This window comes from Lepidochelys olivacea (genome assembly GCF_965140295.1).
Source record: "Lepidochelys olivacea isolate rLepOli2 genome assembly, chromosome: 10".
Lineage (NCBI taxonomy): Eukaryota > Metazoa > Chordata > Testudines > Cheloniidae > Lepidochelys > Lepidochelys olivacea.
This window is the reverse complement of record NC_140420.1, coordinates 3,994,606-4,016,116: the sequence shown is the minus strand read 5'-3', so window position 1 is coordinate 4,016,116 and position 21,511 is coordinate 3,994,606. Positions and strand designations below refer to the sequence as shown.

The 21,511-nt window shown below is 52.9% G+C and overlaps 1 protein-coding gene across 1 annotated transcript in view; it reads right to left on the bottom strand.

Annotated features, from left to right (window-relative positions):
• Positions 1–21,511, bottom strand: part of PKD1 (polycystin 1, transient receptor potential channel interacting) — a 143,752-nt gene that overhangs the window by 20,140 nt on the left and 102,101 nt on the right. The window contains exons 21-36 of the mRNA XM_084641518.1: positions 21,226–21,378; positions 18,822–18,966; positions 17,248–17,847; positions 15,865–16,021; positions 13,603–13,855; positions 12,591–12,786; positions 11,088–11,258; positions 10,165–10,308; positions 9,519–9,729; positions 8,242–8,368; positions 6,802–6,918; positions 6,112–6,161; positions 5,474–5,676; positions 3,502–3,607; positions 1,925–2,043; positions 325–527 (exon numbers count right to left, since the gene is read on the bottom strand). Of these exons, the coding sequence (XP_084497644.1) occupies positions 325–527; positions 1,925–2,043; positions 3,502–3,607; positions 5,474–5,676; positions 6,112–6,161; positions 6,802–6,918; positions 8,242–8,368; positions 9,519–9,729; positions 10,165–10,308; positions 11,088–11,258; positions 12,591–12,786; positions 13,603–13,855; positions 15,865–16,021; positions 17,248–17,847; positions 18,822–18,966; positions 21,226–21,378 (2,955 nt within the window). The remainder of the gene's footprint in view (positions 1–324; positions 528–1,924; positions 2,044–3,501; positions 3,608–5,473; positions 5,677–6,111; positions 6,162–6,801; positions 6,919–8,241; positions 8,369–9,518; positions 9,730–10,164; positions 10,309–11,087; positions 11,259–12,590; positions 12,787–13,602; positions 13,856–15,864; positions 16,022–17,247; positions 17,848–18,821; positions 18,967–21,225; positions 21,379–21,511) is intronic.

Here is a 21,511-nt window from a genome sequence, read left to right as displayed (position 1 = left end):
AGATGCTGTACAGCCTGATACACAACAGCGATAGAGGCTCCAGCTTTACACCTCTATAATTTCCACAGATGCTTCCTTGCCGCAGGCAGAGAGATTGAACCATTTCATGGCCTGCCGAGGGCATCTCGGTGCCAGTTCAATCAGGGCTGATCCCCTTTCAGAAATCTGCGGTAACTTACAGAGGGGAGTGATCGATAAGGAGATAGAGAGAGAAGCAGGACCCTATGCAGCCTAGACTGGTGGGGACAGAAAATCATGAGACATTAAGCAATTTCAGTGACCTGGAGAAGAAATTACACACACGCTTTCCACACCCATCCTTACCTTCAGAGGTTCCCAGACCAAGAAGGATGCCAGGAAGCTGAATATCCCTGAGATGAGCCACATGAGGGCAACACTGGAGGTGAAGCCCACTCCGATCCACACGGAGACCCCAATGGAGGTGGCAAAGAGGAGGAGGCTCATGGCGTGAGCTAGGTATGAGTACCAGTGTGGCAGCAGGCGCTTCCTGAACGTGTGGTCCACAACTGCAGGGAGCAAAGCAGGGGCCTGAAATCCCACAACGGCACTGCCAGCAACCGGCAGGGCCAAGCAACCGCCAGCCCCACCAGAGACCTAAGCCATTGTGGGGAGCCCTCAGAAACCTGGGTGTTCTTTAGAAGGATAATCCACATTTCTGTGGCTCCACCACGTTGAATCGACCATATACATAGCTCGCTGCTGAAATGCATCCATCCCTGAAGTGAAGGGCAGTAGCTACCCGTCTGCAAACTGCACCGTGTGTACCTGGGGAAGGGCAGCCATTCTGACCCAGACACTGGCCCTCACTTACAAAGGCCCAGGGGATCTTTAATGCCCAGCCAGAGCCTTGGCTTAAGGTGTCACTCGAAAGACCCAATCCAAGAAGATTGTTCCGTTCACCCGGGAAGGACAAGGGTGACCCTGTGAGGCTTTGAACCTGCATGTCACCAGGAGTTGACTCTCCTAACCGGCTGCTTCTGCCTCTAACCCACCCTGTCCAGGAGGGGCTGCTTAGACAGAGAGATGCTTTCATCCAACCATGTGACTAAGCTGTACAAATCAGATACTACAGTAGTTCAGGCAAAACCAATGGATGGATTTTAATAGGCCCCAGAGCCCCAGCTCTGTGTTTAGTTTTCTGCACTGAGAAGAGAAGCTGTAGTGCAAGAAATTCCTGGGGGGTGTCTGAAAGCAGGACAGCTCGTGCTAAGAAAGCCACTGCTCTAAGGTCCTTACCAGGACTCTTAAGTGGAGAAGCTAAGAACCTATCACCACCCATGACCTGTCTCCATCCGTTCAGCTTTTCACCTCCTGGCCATGGGAGAGGCTTGTCTGTAGGGAGACGGTGTGAACTCTTTGTTTGCCCATGTTATACGTCACCGCATGAAGTCTCCTTTCCTTCTCCCTCTCTCTTGTTTAACTGGTTTGAGTTTTCATTTGAGTTCTAACTCCCTTTCCCCTGTGCTGACATCAGGACCCTCCCCTACCTTCAGGTCTAATTAGTTCACTGCCGTAATGTGCTTCTGAAATCAATCCCCCTGTGGGAGTGGGGAGTGGTGGCTTTGTTTTTGCACATGGTAGGTAAATGCCTTTGAGCATGAAATGCCGAGTTAAGGCTTTTCCAGAAGGGGTTTTTATGATGATTTTAATGAGAGCACAGGGAACAAAGGGAAATGGATCCTGAAATGGTAAGGAATAGAGAGCTGGAGAATTGTATGCAACGAGCATGCCCCCTTCTGAACCTGGCTCGTAAAGGGGCGCACATCATGGCTGTCTGTGTTTATCTGCCTATCCACCCCTTATCGCCATAACATCTGAGCTCCTTTCTTCGCCCTAGCTTGTTTCAGGGAGCATGTCCTTTGCGCTGGGCACTGACATCAGAGAAGGCCTTGCCCCCCAGTACCTGTCCATGTAGACTTGGCAGATCTGCTCACTTCCCTGGCAGGGGCTACCATGTTCTGCCCTTTCTCATTCAGCCGCTGCAGCATGATGGTCTCTGTCTTCTCCCCAAACACGCTGGATCTGCCAGGGCAAATCAACCTTATTAGCATGGGGCTTAAACCCGGGTTTGCTTTGCAAGAGGCACTCCATCAGACACACGGGCTTTGCGGTAAGCGAACCGGTGGCAGCCTGATTCGGAGGGCCCCAGAGAGAGGATTCTGAGCCCAAGCAATGTGACATTTAATCTAGCACCAGCCGCAGGCAACTCCTTGGCTAATTAGCAGCTTTTCTTCTTTTAAAGGTGCGTGCTTCTTGAGAGAGCCAGTCCTCCCTGCTACTAGCCTGCTCCATAGGGATCACTAACATCATGCCCTGCAATCACGGGCAAGATAAAACTACTTCCTTCCCCAAGTGACGGCAGCATCAGTCAGTGGGATTTGCTAACTTCCCGCTGGGCCACCTGGTTTGATTCATCACCTGCAGAGAAGGGACGGCAGGAGTGCAAGGCTGCTCAGGTTTCTGCTGATGACTTTCGGAAATTGCTCTTCCAGCAGCCTTCCCACGGTGCCCCAACGCAGATCCCTGCGCAGACGGTTCAGACTGATGGCCTCTTTGTTTTATATCTTATAGGGGCATAGCGAGGCAGAGAGACCCTGATATTTTCCTGTCTTTGCTGGCACTGTTTAAACTGGGCTATAAACCCAGACAGCGGGAGATCGCAGCTCAGCCCAGCGTTGTCCATGTGGAGCTGCTCTCGAGCGGAGCTGACCTGCATCAGCGGCACTCGCTGAGCAGGTCAAAGGAAACCGCGACAGAGACGCTTCTGCGGCCTCTGGAGGCTCCTTTACCAAGGTGCTCGCCGGCAGCGAGGTGGAATCTAGAGTGAAACAGTCACCTGGCGCCCAGCGTTTGGGGCTAACAGGAGGTACGTGAGTGGGGAAGAGCTCTGCCTGCCTGGTTGATACGGCTCCAGGTGTTTGCTTTGTGAATGCAGCTGCCAGCCAGGACCAAAAGACCAGATTCAGCAAAGCTGGTGCAGCACAAAACAACTCCCCCCGCCCGGGGCACTGGAACAGGGCGGGCCAAGGGGCCATGGCCCTCCCAAGTTTGAAAGTGGATGGGCCTGGTCTGTCCACTTTATGCCAGAGGCCCAGTCCCCGTTCCCCTACACGGCCCTTACCCTGGCCCTCCGAGGCCCTGGCCACATCGGAAGCTGGAGCCAGGTTGGGGTAGGAGCCACATGAGGGCAGCAGGCCTCAGGAGCAGGGGTCAGGGGCTGTTCTTGGGTTCCTCCCAAGGTTGAGGGCAGGTGGAGGGGCCTGGGCTTCCCAGCCCGGCTCTGGCTTCTGGGGGGTAGGGCCTCGGGAGGAAGAGGAGGGGCAGGGGTGGGGCCAAGGAGGGGGCAGAGCCTCATGGCCCCCCTCTTTTAGGCAGAATCAGTTGTCCCTGTTCCCCACACTCCTGGCGGGAGGGCAGGGGCCCAGGGAGCACTCACTCACCACACCTTGTTTAAGCACTTTTTTCTCCCTGCATACTTACAGGCCTGAGATCAAGTCCGTTTCGGCTCTGGCATACTGCCCTGTATCCTGGGGGTGGGAAATGCCACTAGCTCCATCGGCTAGGATCTGCCGGATCAGATCTTCATCTGAGAGAGACAGACAGCAGGGCAGGAAAGTTAGCACCCCAACTGCTAACCAGCTCCCTCATCCCTCTCCCTGTTAACAGGGCTGCTAGCATCGGCGCTGTCTTCCCCTTTGCCCACTGGGTGCTTGACCCCCCACCCCAATTCTGGGCCCACCTTTGCCCCACCCCATTTACCGCCTTCCTCCAAGTCCCCACCCCTGACCCACCTCTTCTCTGCCTCCTTCCCTGAGCGCGCTGCGTCCCCACTCCTCCCTCCCTCCCAGAAAGTCCTAAGTGCCACCAAACAGTTGTTAGGCGGCGGGGGGAAGCACTGGGAGGGAGGGGGAGGAGCAGGGATGCAGTGCGCTTGGGAGAGGAGGAAGCGGGGGAGCTTGGCTGCCGGTGGGTGCGGAGCACCTGCTAATTTTTCCCCGTGGGTGCTCCAGCCCCAGAGCACCCATGGAGTCGGTGCCTATGGCTGCTAGTTCTGTTCATAGCACCTCTCAGTGGAATGGGAGAGGGCTTCAGGCCAGTTTCCACATAGGTGAGGGTATCGGGGTCCCCTCCTGCACAGCCTCCTCCTCCTATGGCTCCCCACCATCACTCCTGCACCCAGTGTGAACCTGCTTGGGCACCCTGGTTGGGATGGATGCACGAATTGGGGAGCACCCTCTTTTAGGGTCACTTCAGGGGCTCACGGATGAGGATGCTGGTGCTCCATGACCAATGAGGATGCACAGGTCATTGGGGAATTCAGACACCCTGGGTGTGTGAGTCTCCCCTTGCTCCCAGGGATTTGCCAGCAGGGTAATGCCATGGGTTCAATGGACTCGCCCCCTGGGCGTGAGAGCAGCACCAGGTTCAAGCAGCCCCTGGGCCCCGAGTCCAACCGACCTGCATTCCGTGGGTGCCCATGCTGCAATAGCCCGGATGATGGGCCAGGCGGTGACAGCAAACGGGTCTGCATCTGCAGCTCAGCTGCCCCGGGCCAGCGCAGGATAGCTCTCTGTCGCCCATCTCCTAGGGCGTTAGCTCCTCTGCTTTTACAGGCCCCATATTAAAGCGCTCTGAGGCAAATGCAAACCTGATCCTGGGGGATTTTTTTCAGTTAAAGTGCAGCTCCTCTGCTAAGATGAGAGCTGGCTGCTGGCACAGGACAGTGTGGGGAGGGGCGCAGTGCAAGCCAGGGTAGGAACAGGTCATGCTCAGACACAGGGGAGCAGTGGGATGGCTGAGGGCCACAGTGCCTCCTTCCCATGCCCTGAGTGCTGTGGACAGCCTGCTCCGAGCAAGATTTGCAGCCCGACTTGCTGCAGTCCCGAGTCCTTGACCCACTCTGGTCGCGTTTGGATTCGGACTCCCAACATGCAGAGAAATGGGTCAATTGATCACTTGGGCTGAACCAAATGACCTTTTGCTCAGCCAGGGAGCCGTGGTGCCAGCCCTGAGGAGCCATCGCAGGGTTCCCTGGCCGAAGGAGGCAGCGATAACCCTGCTGCCCTGAGCACAACTCTTCAGTCGCCATCGGCACTAGGTGGGCCGAATCCAGACGCCTTCGCTCAGGCCAATCGCCTGTCTGAGTCAAGGGACGGAGCCCAGGACTTTTATCTTAGCACCGTCCCCTTTCACCGTGGTCAAGGGCAGGGGTTGTGAAGGCTGGTGTATTGGCCCCAGGAAACGGGAGGTGTCACTGACTTTAGGACCAGAAATAAAGAGGGGTTTTGAGGCACAAAACGCACCCTACTCCGTCTCTGTGTCCAGGCATAATTGCCCAGGGTGGCAAGTGCTAGGCAGGAGGGAAGCGCGTAGGCCAAATGCCCCTCCCTAGCAGCGCTACTGGAGCCAAGCAGGCCCCGCCAGTGCTGCATCACGCTGCTCTCATCCCTACCGGAGGCAGAGAAGTATTTGGTCTGCCCTGGGTGCAGGCCAAGCGACAAGCTGTCCTCCTCAGCCGGCAGGGGCACCTCGAGCCCCAGATGGCGGCTGGCCCGTCCCCGCTTCAGCTTCTGGATGGTGTTGCCCATGATGGAGGGGTCGCTGAGGAGATCTGGCCAGTTGAGCAGGGCCTCGCTGGAGTGCCACCGAATCAGACTGCGGGACGGAAGGCAGAGCAGGAGGGTCCCAGGTAGGCAGCGGGAGAGAGAGCGCTGTGTATTAATAGCCGGGATAATGGTCTCCAGCGAGATTTGTATCAGAAGCCAGCGTCCTGCCTTCCAGTCACGTTCATTTATTGCGATTGCTAATCAATACATGCAAGCAGGGCAGAACCCCTGTCCCTGGGAGAAATCAAAAGGCAGCCTAGTGTAGCAATAAAGCTGGCAGACGCGCCTCACCTCTGAGCCGCAAAAAATGACCAACTACAATAAAACTGAGCCTTTTGCCCACTGACGTTAATCAGGGCTTGATGTCTCAGGCTCCCCAACCCACAATTTACTGTCTTCCCTGAAAAGGTGTCTGTGTGCGCGTGCTCCGAGGCCCTACAAATGCAGTCTCCCTGCCGGTTTTCATCCCCAGCAGCTCGCTCACCTCTTTGAATCGTCTAGGAACAAATCGGTTTTGGTTTGCTCGGAAAAGGCCTGTGGGGAAGGAGCAGAATAAGTTTCAGTCACCAATCGCTGGCTGGGTTCTGGTTAAAATCACAGCTGATCAACACAGCAGGGGTGGGGCTCTCCAGGGGGGGTCAGGCAGGGGAAGTGGCCCCGGGGAGGGGCCAGCCTCGCAGTCTGGGCACAGGACTGGGAGCCAGGCACTCACACACTGGCCCTGATTTTGACTCGCTCTATGGCTTTAGGCAATTCACAGCACCTCTCAGCCTCCATTTCCCACTGTAGAAGGCGAGGGTGCACCGGGGTGTTGGGCCGATCAGGGTGTTAACGTGTATGGGGCAGAAAGTGCTGGATGTATGCTGAGTATCATTAAGTGCCTTGGAACTGGCCTGGGGGCCGGAGGGGGCGTGAGCGCATGCTGATCCCACTCTACATGGCTTCCACCCTCCCTGACTCATCAGGTACTCAGCCAGGGGCAGGACCCTGTGCCAGCTCCACTCTTCCCGGGACCACGCTGCATTAAACCATGGGCCAGGGATTGACACCGCTCCACAGCCACACGCAGGGACAGAAGAAGGCTGAACGGCGCCCAGAGGGGCTGGGGGAAGCACAAAGAACTGCCTGCTTTGTGCCGCCTTTAGGCAGGAGAGGCCTCCCGTCACCTGCTTACCTCGGCCCGGATCCCGGGGAAGGTGAGGAAGGAGCTCTCCAGGAGGGAGGAGTCCAGGTAATTATCGATCTCCAAAGACTGCTGGTCCGAGTGGGTCAGGGTGTGGCTGATGGACGCCTGCACAAGAGGCAGGGAGGGGAGGGTGAGGCCATTGTTCTGGCTAAGAACTAGGTCTCGCTTGTATAATCAATTTATGGCCCCACCGCTGCCCCTCTAGGTCCGACACCACCTACATTGGCACTCCAGGCCGCAGCACCCCCCTTCCGCTGCCCCATCCATTAGATCAGCGAGCAGACGCTCTTGACCTGCCTTATGTGTTACACCAGCAAATAAATGGCTTGGTAGCACAACAGGGCACGTGACCCCATGGGCACCCTGAAGCAGGCAACCATGGCCTGCCTGGCAACAGTGAGGGCAAAACTAGGGCAGCGCTCCAAACCCACGTGGGTTTTTCGAATACCTCCCAGGGGGCAGCTCTCACCGGCCAAGGCTTTACACGTCAAATGACACCAATTGCCTGGTTGCCTGCCTGGTGCCCCTCAGTCTCCCCTAGCCAAGGGCGTCCCAGCACAGGAACGGCTCGCAATCTCCTGCTGAGCCTGTGTGCTCTTAAGGAAATTAGGAAGGGAATGTCGCTTATCAACCACATAATGGCTGGTTGTGGTACTTAATGGGGCTGCCTAATTGTGTCTAGCCAGTCCCTATAGCCCCAGATCATCCTCTTGTGGCTGCATAACCACCGTACTGCCCAGACAGCGGGACCTTCACCTACAGTGGTACTTCATTAGATCTCCAATGTATCCATCACCAAAGCATCTGGTAGCTAGCTGGGAGTTGGTGAGAGCCATATTACAACACAAGTATGGATACAGAATCCACAGAAGGAAAAGAGGACCATAGGCACTGTCAGACTGAATCAGACCCGAGGGCCATGGAGGCCAGCGTCCTGTCTCCAATAATGGTCAGTACCAGAGGCTTCAAAGGAAAATATAAGAACACTGCAGTGGGATAATTTGCCCCCTACATTAGATCTCATCCTGATCACTAATAGTCAGAAATTGGCTAAGGAGGTTTAATGTCCCCTCCAGACTCAGTTAGCCTTGACTACTGTCACTGCTCTCACTACTAACTGTTATAACTAGTATTAACTATTATAAGTCTTGCTATCCATATAAATGTCCAATGTTGAATCATGCTAATTCCTTGGCCTTAGTGAATTCCTGTGGCAGAGAGTTTCAAAGCTGCTCTTTGTACGTGCACAGAATGCTTCTATAGCATCGCTATGGGCCAGATTCTGTGCCTCTTACTCATGTCCATGCTGTTACTCCTGAAGTAAGATGCAACACAATAGGAGTAAGGATGACAGACACTGGCCCTCTGTAAGCAAATCTGTTGTCGTAAAGCACCCCTTGAAAGTCAATGATTTTTCTTCCCTGTTACCTTGCTACGAGCCATCCTGAAGAGGAATAAAATGACCAGGTACACTGGATAGACCACAACACTAGACACCAAACCAACAGCCACAGTGTCAACGCTAAGTGGGATCAGGTTGGAAACAGCCACGTTACTGGAAAAGGTCAGGAAAAGAAGGAGAGAGATGTCAGAACCAACATCGCCTGTGTCGCCACCTGAACTAGGGAGCCAGTGTTTGGAAGGGAAAGTCATTTTTAACGGGACACTGTCGAGAAGACATTGCTGGCTCCCCTGGGAGTTTTGGGTGTGCAAGAAGTGCAGAATAGAGCCCTGGCTTAGACTCAGATCCTCACAGGTATTTAGGTTCTAACTTCTGTTGAAATCAACAGGATTTGATTTGAAATGGACGGTACCTCACATGTATCAAAGGTACCTGCCTAAATTGGAGGATCTGCAGCAGAAAGCCTTTCGTATGGCGTTATTAGTACCAAAGTGAAGGGCTATTGTGGTCTGGCAAAATTCTGATTATGTAGCAAATGACTGCAGCTGCTGCTGACCTCCTCTGCCTCTTGATTTTTGTTCAACGCTGAGAGTTTCCCTTTAATGGCAATTGTTCTGTTCAACTTGTCCCAGCTCTGTCCCTCTCTCTCTCGGGCTCATTTCAGAGGCTTTGTCACTTTGCTTTTTACCAGGATATAAAGCGCCTCCCAAGTCTCGAACCACAGAATAAATCAGGGTTGGGCGATTGGAAAAATTACACCCAGGAGCTGTGTGTCTCTCCTGCTTTCTGCCACGCACGGCACTTGTGTCTAGAGCAAGCGGGACATCTTCATGGCTGCTGCTGCTTAGCCCCCTTCACAAGTGTCAGGAGGGAGAGTATTGGCAAGGTCTGAAATACTGCTCTACAGGCAAAGATAAGAGGGGTGGTGGCGGCAGGGTATGTTTCAAGGTGGTAAGGTGGAGCCAAAGAGAGAAAGGGACAGCAAAATCTATCCATCCAGTCTCTTCTATGACGCCCATCCTGAGGGTATCTGAGGGTGGGAACAATTCACAGATTCTTGTGGTAGGGAGGTTTGGGGAGCTCTTTTTCCTTTACGCTGGTGGAAATGGAGGACATTAGGGAGGTGATAGATCAACGGCCAGGGGCTTCACAGGATGGATCATGGTCCATGTGCCACACAGCCACGTGACTGCACAGGTCATTACCAGGCAGGACAGCCAGCTGCCTCTGGCAGGACCAGGGCACAGGCTTGGTTAGGTGATCCCGAGAGACCAGGAGCAGCGCGGTAGGATGTGCAGCCTACCTGAGACTGACGTCTCCCACCACGCCGTACCACACGGCATTGGCGCAGAGGAAGAGGAAGATGAGGGCGGAGCAGCAGGTGGCTCTCTGCACCCGAGTGAAGCGGCTGCGTGGGGGCCGGTCCCACATGGAAAGCCAGATGTGCTTCTCGAAGAAACCCCGCTGCAGCTCAGCCACGAAGATCCGAGGGAAGCTCCTCAATTCCGTCTCGCCTGAATGCCGGGAAAAGAGAGCCAGGGTCAGGCTGAGATGAGCAGGTGAGAGCCACACACTGCAGAGGGGGCCGTTCTGTGCCCTAGATCTACCAGCCCCCACAGCTGGAGCTCACAGGGGCCTGTGCTAGCCGGGACCCATCCCTCAGAGCTGGCGCTCACGGGGGCCTCCCGCTCTGCCATGTACGCTCTGGCAGTGGAGAAGACTGAGCCAGAGCAGGTAAAAGACAGAAAGAAGCCAGCAGAGCACCTCTGATCTGGAGCCAGCATGAGGGCGTTGACAGGGGAACCCATGGTGGTGTCCGTACAGTCACTCTTTTGGCATTCCCTACAAAATAACAAGTCCCAAAGTCCCAGGAGCTGCCCTGCCCTCCTCCTCCTAGCCCATGAACACTGACTGCTCCAGGCCCCATGTCCCAGCAGCCAAGCACTCACTGGCGGCATAGACCTCCTTCTCCACCATGCCGTCATTCTCCTCGCTCTCCACGGACAGCCAGTCATTCACCAGGAAGAAGTCGCTCTTGCTGGTCTGCAGGTCTCGGACTATGACGTGCTGCAGGTACCAAGAAGGGCTGAGCCCTAAAAGCAGGGAAACAGAGAGACCATGTCTCTGCCAGAGCGCAGGGCTTGCCATGCAGTATCAATAGCTACACAGCCCCGTGGACGAGATCAGGAGAGTAAGAACAGTCAGTTGCTTCTCAATCACACTCCTCATCCCTACAGGGACTGGGTGGCACGCAGGGGCTATGGTATGGAGCACTCTGGAAGGGTGCACACTTCAACCTCAAAGCACTTTACAGATGTAGGTAAATAGAATATAGCCCTAATCTGCAGTAGCCGAGGCACCAAGGACATCTGTGAAAATCAGGCCATGCATTTTGAGGCCTGCACGTAGATGTACACACCTAATTCCAGGCAACCCCCTTGGAAAACGTCCGCTTACTTGTCTATTGTTGGGCACTCAACACTGGAGTCCTTTTACAAACGTAGCTTTGAGACTTTCCCAAGGAAACGCAGTGACAGAGCTGGGGCTAGTGCTCCAGTCCCCTGGCTGCCAGCCCCATGCCCTGACCACTGGACAATGATGTCTCTCTGCAGTGTGGTGTGTGCTAAGGCAGGGAACGTTCTTAGTTACCCGCCACAGTTCATCAGCTTCCCAGCACAATCCCCTGTGCAAGAATAGCTGCTCATGCAGGATTTCTGGGGGTAGCCAAGAGTGGCACAGGCAGAAACCTTGCAAGAACATCGAATACCACGGGTCGGATTCAGATCTCAAACCAGTTTACACCAGTGTAAATCACCAACCCAATGGTGATCGTCACAGCTGTTCAAACCTGGCACACCTGCCCAGGCCTCACCTTTATTGTCATGCCAGATGTGGATTTTCCAGATGCTGCCCAGGCTCCGCTCCGTCGCAATCTGAAAAACATCAAGGCTGTTGCGGTGGAAAGCGTTCTCCCCATCCAGATGCCTGTGACCGCTTTTATTATCCATGCCATACAGGGTGATCCCCACGTGGGCGGTGGTACCTGGCAGGAGTTAACAGGAAGACTCAGTTCGGCAGATCCCATCCAGTGCAGAATTCTCTCCCCCAAACCCATGACCAAATGAAATGGCCCTTTTGAGAGGCCACCCGGAGACCTGTAAGAAATTAATATGCTTGTATCCAAGGCTGCTGCTTGGCCTCCCCACACCCAGAGATAGGGTTACACACAGCTTGGAAGAGTCGGCTGGTGAGATCGGATTGATACATGGGCTTTAGTATGTTTCCTTCTGAGATGGGATGTGATCTAATGTTCTTTAACTTGCTGACATCCTGGTGGGAGGAGATGTTTGTTCTGGATGTTCCTTCCATGGAGTGGCTGAAAGGCTTGTTTTCTTTGACTGCTCCCCGGGACCAGCTGCCAGACACTCCTTGTTTCACCTGGGCCACCTAAATGTCCCCTGCTCGCCTATCAGGATCCAGACATGGTTACAGGGCATAGGCCTGCTCCCAGGGAAGCCACTGGAGCCAATGAGAGCAGCTCTCTGACAGTGACACCGTGGCATTCCGTGCAGACGCTCAATCAACGCTCCCAGATTATATCCGCTTGCGTTTCAAAGTCCAAAGATGATATTTCTAGCGGTTGTGGCTGCTATCCCAGCCCAACATGTTAAAGCCCAGCTTTCTGCCTCCTTCCTCCTTGCTGCTAAGAGAGACTCAGGGACCAGAACGAAGTGATTAATTGTGCTGGCAATGCATATAATAAAGCAGGAGAGAATCCAACTCTCTGTCTTATGGCAGTGCTGGCCCCAAAGGGCCAGCTGGGAGTAAAACTCAACGCTCTCCCTGAAATGATCGGGAATCACGAGAGACACCTCAACAAAATGAGAGGAGGAGAAATCGTGCCTAATCCTGGGAGACGGGAGCAAGAGGGTATCATGTTGCGGAGCCATCGCCCCTGATCAGGAACAGCCACGGCTGGCAAATGGACATGGGCTCAAACCCCAAGCCCAGTATGAAGACCCATCCTGTGTGGATCATCTTTATATTTGACACTTACCTGAGGGCTCTGTTTTCTATTTATGCAGCGGCATCTCATCTTGCCAGCAAAGTCTCATTGAATTGGCCTGAACTGAAAACGTCTCAAAGACATACGTGGGCGCTTTCAGCAGAATTGCAAGAAGGAGCTGGACCATGGCAGAATAACTCAACCCCTTCCAGATCCTCAAGGGCCACCCTCCCTCACTGCTCTGGAGAACCCTAGGAAAGTTCTGTGCCATGCAGGGGGATTTGCTGTGATGCGGTGCCTAGACGTCTCAAGGGACTAGTATGGAGGCTAACCCACAGTCAGCCGTTCCAGAGTGACGCTGTTACTGACCTGATCCTCGGCCCCAGCCGGTTTTCACCAGGATCTCATATTTATACATCCCGTTCTTCCCGCAGAATGGAATCACCCCCACTCGGTTAATGTCAATCAGGTCCAGTTTGTGCACAATCAGCATGGCCACAGAGTATGTCACAAAGCAGACGGCACAGGTCAGCAAAACGATGTAGTTGAGACCTGGGCCAGGAGCCTAAGCAAAATGAAAGATACTGAAAGATGCTTTTCCCTCCCCAAACTCCTCACTTCACAGCCTCACACTCACTGCCTCGCTGATTGCAATAACAATAATTAACAAATATCTTCATCTTACATAGTGACGTCCATCCTGCAGGCTCCCTAACTGGAGTACAGACTATGCATATGCATATCAATCACTTTGCTCACTGCTGAAATGCATCCACCTCTGGAGTGGAATTCAGCAGCTGTACGGGGCTTCATGCAGCAAAGTACTGAGTGCCTGAAGCTCCCCTTGACGTCACTTACAGAGCTACAGAGAAGACTGAACTTCATCAGGAGGCACAGAGCACCTGGCAGGAGCAGCCTCTAAAAGTATAAAACAAAACTATGCAACAGCTTTGGGCAGGAAGGGAAGAACTCCGTATCCAACTGAAACAGTGGCAAAAACGATAAGGTAAGCAAAATGCAACCAGAATTTGGCCAGGACACTGGGGCTTAACCACCCTCCACTCAGTAAAAGTGCTATTGGCTTTTTAATGACTATAACTGGTCAGGATCAATGTGCGTGTCTCTCTGAAACAAGGTACCTCCAACAACAAAGTTCCCAAGGGGACTATGCGGGGGCAACCCAGAGAGAGGGACACCACTAGCCTCCGTCTTGCTTGTTGGTCTCCCATCCAAGCACAGATCAGTCATGACTCTACTTAGCTCGTGAGATGTGTTGAGAGCAGCCATTGTTTTTTCAAGCGGGCACATTCAAAAGCCAGCGAGCTGCTAATTTATCCCATGTGCAGGAAAGCTCCAGTGTCTGGTGTTTGTTTTTACTCACAGGAAATATGAATTGGACGGAGTTTGGGGGAACAAACAGGCTGGCTCCAAAGGCTGTCAGGTGTTGGGTTAAGCACACAGCCTGATTCGGGCTGGTCTCCTCCAATGGGATGATGCCTTCCGTCTTCCACCTCATCTCCTGCTCACTGAAGTACTGGCACAAGGAGGTGTACAGACTCAGGGTCACCTCCACCGGCGACCAGCTGAAATGGTTTGTGATGTTGAAGTAATAGTCCTTGGTGGTGTCGTCAGAGCTAAAAAGAGAAGAGCAAGCATGGGGCTGCTTTATCCGCCAGCCTCTGACTGAGCTGCAAATCCCTCTCCTGAGCCGATCTATGGCACACAAGTGTCTTTCCATACAAACAGCCCCGCTGCATGGAGAGCAATGTACTCCATACCAACTTCTGTGCAAAGTGACATAGGAAAAAGGATCCTACTAATGGTGAGTAACTTACAGAGTCCTTTTGCTGTGGGGAAACCCATGGGCTCCCCAAGGCTTTGTTATTTATTATTTGTACATCTATTAGTCATGGACGAGGAGCCTGGTGTGGTAGGTGCACTAATTATATGGCACGTTCTCCTCTTTTGCAAAAGCGAACCGGTGGTTAGACTTGCACAGCTACCCCACCACCCCTTAACTGCGTTACCCTGACCCATGAGACGCTTCCTGGGAAAGGATTGTTCGTTAAGACTATGAATCCCTCTTTGAGAATCTTGTGACCAAAAGCCCTGGAAGCCATGCTAAATTAGACAACAGTGGCTCTACCCTGGCCCCACCTATTCCCAGTCCACCAACTTGCTTCTTGGGTAACACCTAGGAGTGGTTCGTAAATAATGGGAGGTGTAAACATTTATTGCTGTGGGGAAAAAAAGAAAAGAAATATTTCAACTACTGAAGTTATATTGATGATTAATGCAATAAAAAAGAAAGGTGGGATCCCAAAATCTAACAGTACAATAATACTACTAAACATTTATATAGAATTTTGCATATTCAAAGTGCCATGCAGACCAGAACTATGTGGGCAGGTAGGTGAGTGAGTATCAATATCCCCATTTTACAGATGGGGAAAATGAGGAACAGAGGCCAAAGGTGATTTGCGGAAGGCCACACAGTAAGCCAAGAGTCAGTATTAGAACTCAGGACCACCCAGTGCCTAGCTCACTCCTCCAGACCCTAAGTTTTGTGGCACTGTACAAGTAGGTGATCTGTGCTGAACCATTAATGCATCTGTAACAGGGCAGTCTGTTCCTTTCAAGGACCGTTCCAATGCACCAGCATTCTGGGATGTGTAGTTCTCTGAATCACATGTCAAAACTGGGAGCAAGCTCTGCTGGGAAACGGGGGCAGGTGACAGTCAAGTGACTGCAGTATATAAGGCAAGCCTCTTGCTTACTCAGGAGAGAGGTTCAAGGGAGAGGGCTGGTGTGTGAGCGGCCCCATAATAGCCGTCCAGGGACAGGCAGACCTGGAGCAGCCGCCAGGATGGGCTAAGGGCAAGGAGCCTGGCTGGGGCCTAGGAACAGAATCCAGACGGGGCTACGAGGTGAATGGAGCATGAGAAGGAAGAGGCCTGGGCAGCACATTAGCCGTGTGGGGTTGAGGTCTAGGTTGGCACCTGTGCTCAAGTAGGTGTTCCCTGAAAGGGAGGGGAGGAAGCAAGCCCCTTACTCAGCTTGCATCATCCCGGGTGAAGGAGCCATTGAGTTCTGGGGAATGAGCCCCCTGCTGTGGTGACCCCCCACAGAGGGAGGTGGTGCAGACCCCTTGCCTCAGTAGGGTGAATAAATTGAGCCTGGAGAAGGGGTGCTGAAGGCCGGCTTGGAGCTGGGGCGGGGCCGGGGGGGGGGGGGTTTGAAGGAAGAAAAGGTTACTGGGAAAGGAGCTGCAGAGCTGGGAGGCTGGAGGCTGTTCCGCTGAGTGGGGAGAAGTTGGGCAGGTGCTCAATGGAGGGCTGGGCCCTAGTAAAGAACCTGGGTGGGAGGGTCATAGTAACTACACTGGGACTCTGTCTGGGATGCTGCTTTCCCTGGAAGGAGAAGCCTCCTCCGTTTGGCCAGAAGGGGAAAAGCACCAAACTGTCCTACCAGTAGAGGGACGCGTATGCTGGCAGGAACCAGACTTCGACCGAGGGGAGACGGAGGCAGCAGATGTGCCTGACGCCAGAATGGGTAAGCTGCCCCCAAAAGCTTATGGTCTAAAGCCACGAGTGAGAGCCAGGGCTAGGGGTTACAAGGCGGGAGTGGGGGGGAGTTCTCTTACATGGGGGAAATGAAGAAAGTGTAGCCCTTGTGGTCCCGTTTCTCCACAGCCTCCAGCCCGATCTTCTTGGCCGCGCTGCAGTTGTGCTCGCTGGGTGCAGGCGAGGGAGAGAGGTAGGCTGCGATGAACGGCTCCAGCTCGCTCGAGATGTAACGATCTGGGCAGCAAGGGGAAGAGAGGGAACGGAAAGCACTTTACAGACACCCAGCCTGGCTTTACGTGCACAGGCCCCGATCCTGCTGTCTTCAGCAGGTGCCTTGTTTGAGTGAGGACTGCTAGATTGGACCTGTGATGTTTACGCAGAAGCGACTGCGACATGCCACTGCTCCTGGTACCACGTTCGCGTGTCAGCAGCCCGCACAGGTCTGGGCGGAAGGATCCATCCTGAGAGGTGCTGAGCACCTGCCGCTAAGGGTTTACCTGCCTTCCGTTCCCATTGCCCCCAGCAGGGAGGGAGGCTGCTCCGCAGTGTGGGACTGGGCCTTTGGTGCTGAGGGACAAATGCTCAGTCCCGCTGTAACTTAACATGTCACTAGCGCCAGAGGTAACCCACGGACCATTCTCGCCGCGCAGCTCAGTTCGCATTTGTGCACCATTAGCTCCAGCCCTCCAAGGGGGAAATGCTCCACGGGGGTCTGACCCCGTGTCCGAGAAGTCAGCGGGAGCCGGCCCGGCCCGGCCCGGCCTGACAGTCCTCCTGGAAGAGGAGAGTGGCACCATGTGTGCAGGGCGAGAGCAGCCAGACAAAGGCAGCGTCTCCTGCAACGCCTGACATGCCCTAGTCAAACCTGGGGGTAGGTTCTGCCAGGTTGTCGCAAGGGCGCAGGGGTGAGAGTGAGGAACTTCCTCCACTACTTGTTGTGCAGCTTGCGGAAGGGCTGGGTGGAACGGCAGCTCCAGAGGAATGCCGGCCGGCTCCCTAATTAGGCATCACCCTGCCCCTCTGCAGCAGGGAATGGGAATCCTAAGCATGATCCTCTAGTGGCTGGAAGTCCACAGAGACTATAATATACCAGTACTAGTGCAGCTAGACTCTGAGCATTTGGAAAGCATCTACCCTGCACAACGTGACTGGAACACACAGACTAAGCTCTGAGGCTGCTATATGCCAACAGGATTCTCCTTGGGCTCCAGTGGTTCAGGCCTGTGTTCCTGGAGAGCAAAGGATTTGAGCTCTAGTCCCACTGGGGCAGTGACTCCCGTATGGCTGTGACTTGCGGTGCAGCTCTCAGTTCTGATCCCTTGCTGCACCGTGCTCACTTGTTGTGCTCGACTTATCCCAGCCTTGTAAGATCTCGTTTAGCATGCAGGCCCCAGGTCCTGTGCTCTCTCAGCCCTTTAGATGAAAAGCATATTGAACAGCAGAAAAAGTGCAGTACCTACCATTTAAGACTCTGTAGGTGAGCTGGAAATGCAAGCCTGCTTCTCTGTTGTTGTTTTCTGTCGTAACAACTAGGTTCACCGAAGTCTTTTCCTGGATGATTGCAGAGCCAGCTGAGATGTTTGTCATGCCATTGTTCAGTACCATCACAGTGATGGCCTTTTCTGCATCCAGACTCCCAATGGGAATCTGGGTCCCATTGTTGGTTTGAAACTCCATGGAGGCCACCTCTGTGGACACAGTGTAGTTGCTAATGTAGCCAAAGGGGAAGGGGTTGGAGTCCACCCGGAACATGACTTGGATCACGTCGGTCAGGTCGGAGAAGGTGGTGTTGAAGGCCTGGGGGATGGAGAACTGGCAGTCCAACGTGTTCTCATAGCAGAGCAAGTTGAGGGGATCAGACCGTTTGCCTTTTGCCACGATTTCTCCTCCCACCAGTTCAAGGGGCTCCTCATTCAGCACCCGGGACTTCATGAGGATGCGCATCAGGCTGGAGGACAGGCTGTAGGCTTTGGAAGCTACCAGCACATGGTGGGGATCGTTGCACAATTCCTGGAGTTTTGACTCCTGTGGAACTGTGTTGACAAGGTGTATTAAGTCCCCTGTAAGGAGAGAGATAAAACAGCAAACGGAAAAGCAGTGAGTACCACAGTCTAGGCAACATTCAACTCCTTCCCACAACCATCAGGAAAGCTCCTTTCTTACTGGCTTTCTACTGGACTACAGCATTGTGACACACGGCCTTCCGCAGTGAAAGCTCGACATCGTCCATAGCTACACATACAGCACTCTACCGCATCGCTGGGTTTTCTCTACCCTATGGTGTGGTTAAGATCTCAAGTTACAAGATCCTAATGAGGGCTTTCTCTTCCTTCTGCAAAAGGGCTGAGAGAAAAGTGGAAAGAGGGAAATAGACACATAGAACCAATACAACAAACCTCTGGAATTATAAAGAGTAATGCCATTACAAACACAGCCCACTGCAAGCATGCAAATAAAGGGCCTTTCTTTAAAGGTAATCTGAATGTGATGTCATCTGCCAAGGCCAATGAAGTTTCCATAAGCACATCTGCCAAGGATGAAGCCCAGCTTGATGCCGTGCATGGCAGCCCACACATCTGGAAGCTGCCTCTGTTATCCTCAAGCTTCCTATGAAAGGGCTGTTCCCTAGAGAATCAACTGCTTCATTAATTCAGGGGCTGTTAGTTTCAAATGCCCCAGCAGGGAACAGGCAGCAGCAGGATGACAGTGGGAAAATCAGACAGATGATAAATTACAGGTGGGGCCAACCTATGGATTCAGATTTCCCCCAAAGCCTGGAGGTGGGGGTGCTATTCAAATGGAGGGCTTGGCACTGGCCCACCTCTGTGATAAACACCAGCTGTAGCCAGCCTTTGCTCAGGACACCTCCCAGCCGGAAGAAGGCCTAAGATATCTCTCCCAGCTTTTCTAGCCTGGTCCTTCCCTGATCATCTTTTAACATCTACCTTCCCCCCTCCCCCACGCAGTGACGTCCGTGCCCTGAACTCCTCCTAGAGAACGTCCCCCCTGTTGCTTGGGGCCCCCCAGAACTGACCCGTAATGTTGAGGATGTTGTCTGCGATGGCTGTCGGTGTCATGATGCCCTGAGTGGTTTCACCCTGGAGGATGGCCATCATGCTTTCCAGCTTGCTCAAGGTCCCAGTCACACATGATCTGCAAAGAAGCTCCTTGCTCGCCACCTGCCATTAGAAATGCAGGCTAATCCAGCAGAAATCAATTCCGTATCAAAGGCCGTAGCAGCTGTGCATGGTACTTACTGGGTTCAGTCCTACAAAGTACTGAGCGCTCTGGCTCTGAGACTACTTGCATGCGTCTAGTTCAGCCTGTGCTTAGGAGCTCTGCTGGATTGGGACCGTACATCTATAATATTTCTCTTCAGATTGTACTTTATCTGCAACCAAGCCCATTTCCCCCCCCCCCAATCATCTACTTACCCCTCTCGCTGGATACCATAATCTACCTACCTACTGGACGTCTAGAGTTCCCTACACTGTTGTAACAAGGTAACTCACACTGCAATAATAGCCTGCCTAGAGGTACCAACACAAGGCAGAGCACCTGGTTCTGACACCAGGAGTGAATGTGTCTCTTGTTGTTGCTTCTTTCAAGTTGTTACCTCAGGGTTGAATTTTACTCCTGTTGACGTCAACCAGAGGCGGTTGGGTTTTTTCCATTGTCTTCAATGGGAGCAGGATTTGGCTCTAACTGAATCCATCTCCAACATTCAAACACGTCCTAGAGCTGTGGGAGGGGTTTCACCACCCAGTTTTGATGACCATCCCTACCATCCACTCCCAGATGTGTCTGAGAAACAGAACGTTCTACATTTTAAGCATAGGCTTGAGTCTGCAGCACACTCGGCAGGCTCGATGGGAATAATCTATGAAACACATGGAAGTGGTTACCACCACCCAGCTCCTCTTCTTTTTGTCATCAGAGGATTCACCACAGATGTCAGAACAGCTTGCAGCACGAAGGGGTGTGAAAGCCCCCACGGCTTGTATTTGTACATTGTTACTATACAGTACCATTTACAGAGATATAAGAGGACCTCTCTCTACCCTGGGGATCTTACTATCTAAATAGACAGCAGCAGCATGTAAGATGAAAACAGGTTACACAGAGCAGAGGAAGAAAGAGAGAGAACAGCAAAAAGGAGTCCTGGGAGAACTGCCCCAGGGAGACTGTTACCCAAGGAGCAGAGCTGACATGAGAGATTTTCCAGTCAGAAAATGTGGTTTTTGTCAAAACAGAAACTCTCTGTGGGGAAAAATGTCAATTTTAACATTTTTTTCCCTCCCCAATAGGGAGAATAGAAACAAGCAGGTTTATTTTGAGCCAACATTTCTAAAACCAGACAAAAAAGTTACTTGAAAATGATGCTTTTTGTTTCTATTTTTCCAATTTCAAATTTTTTGTTCTCTGCCTTTTTTTTTTTTTTTGGGTTGCTATTTCGGTTTTTTGTTCTGGCTCGGAGCCAAAACTAATCTGGGAATGTCAGACCTGACCCTGGGACAAAAATTCCATTCCCTGACCAGTGCCACTACAGTCCGATCAGGTGCTGGGTTGCAGGCTCAGGAGAAGAGGTCGAGTGTGTCTGGTGTTAGTAAAATCCAGCAGAGGAAAGTGATGTCTGGGGCCAGAGTTCAGGGCAGGGCCAGAGGCAGAAAAGAAAGCAGTGAGTTTGGCGAGAAGGATCCCAGGATAAGCTGTTTGAAGCAAAGGGGATCGTGGGACAAGAATTTTGTGAGTGATGCTCAGCAGTGGTATGTTTGATTCATGTCAGGCCGTATTCCCAATGAGCGAGCTTGCAGAGCTATTTATGGGTATGAGGGAGGTGCTCAGAATTTACGGTGATGGGCAAGCAAAGCCTCACAGCCCCTTCGAGAGGTAGGGGAGGAGGAGTAGCCGGCTGATTGACTGGCCAGCCAAAGCCAAGCCCATTAAATAGCTGGGCTTATTCGTTTGATGCCCAGCTGATGAAATATAAAAAGCCACTCCTGAATCCAACAGGGAGCAGCCCCAGCACGGGGAAGCAGGGCCCATTGGCTAGGCTGCCACAATGTGGAATGCAATACTTCAAATGATGACAGGCTCAGAGCCTCCTGCTGCCAAGCAACGGTGCTAGGGCTGTTTCCAGAGGACAGGTACAAATTTTTTGGTAACATCTGCAGCAGATGAGAGCACATATTCATCTCTCGCTGCCTTTCTAGAATGACAGATGAGAAAAGGGTGATGGTGATAATACTTGTACTTAAAGAGGGATGGATAGACACACACACGCCCTACAGATGTCACCAACAAATTATAACTGTCCTCTGTATATGATCAATGTGTGTGTATGTGTGCGAAGCTGAAACAGAACAAGGAATGGCCAGAGCTACCCTTTCTTTCCATCACTCAGCGTCAGAGCAGAATGAGGCCGGAGGGTCCCATACCATGCATTGAGCCAGGGCAGCGGAGATCTGCTGGATATCGTCCACAGTGTTCACATTCAGGGAGATGAGGGTCTCGGTGATGTTCCTCCTCGTCCAGGTGCGAAGATCTTGTTCGTTCCTGGTCTCGGCTTCTGAGCGCATCAAGTGCTCGTGCTTAGGGGAAACAAAAGCCGCGGGGTTTATCACAATCTTGCAGAACGGGGGCTTTAGCACTCAACCACAAATTTCCATTGCAGCCTTTAATGACTTTCCAGCTGGGAGTCTCTGATATCTGGGTTCTCGGCAG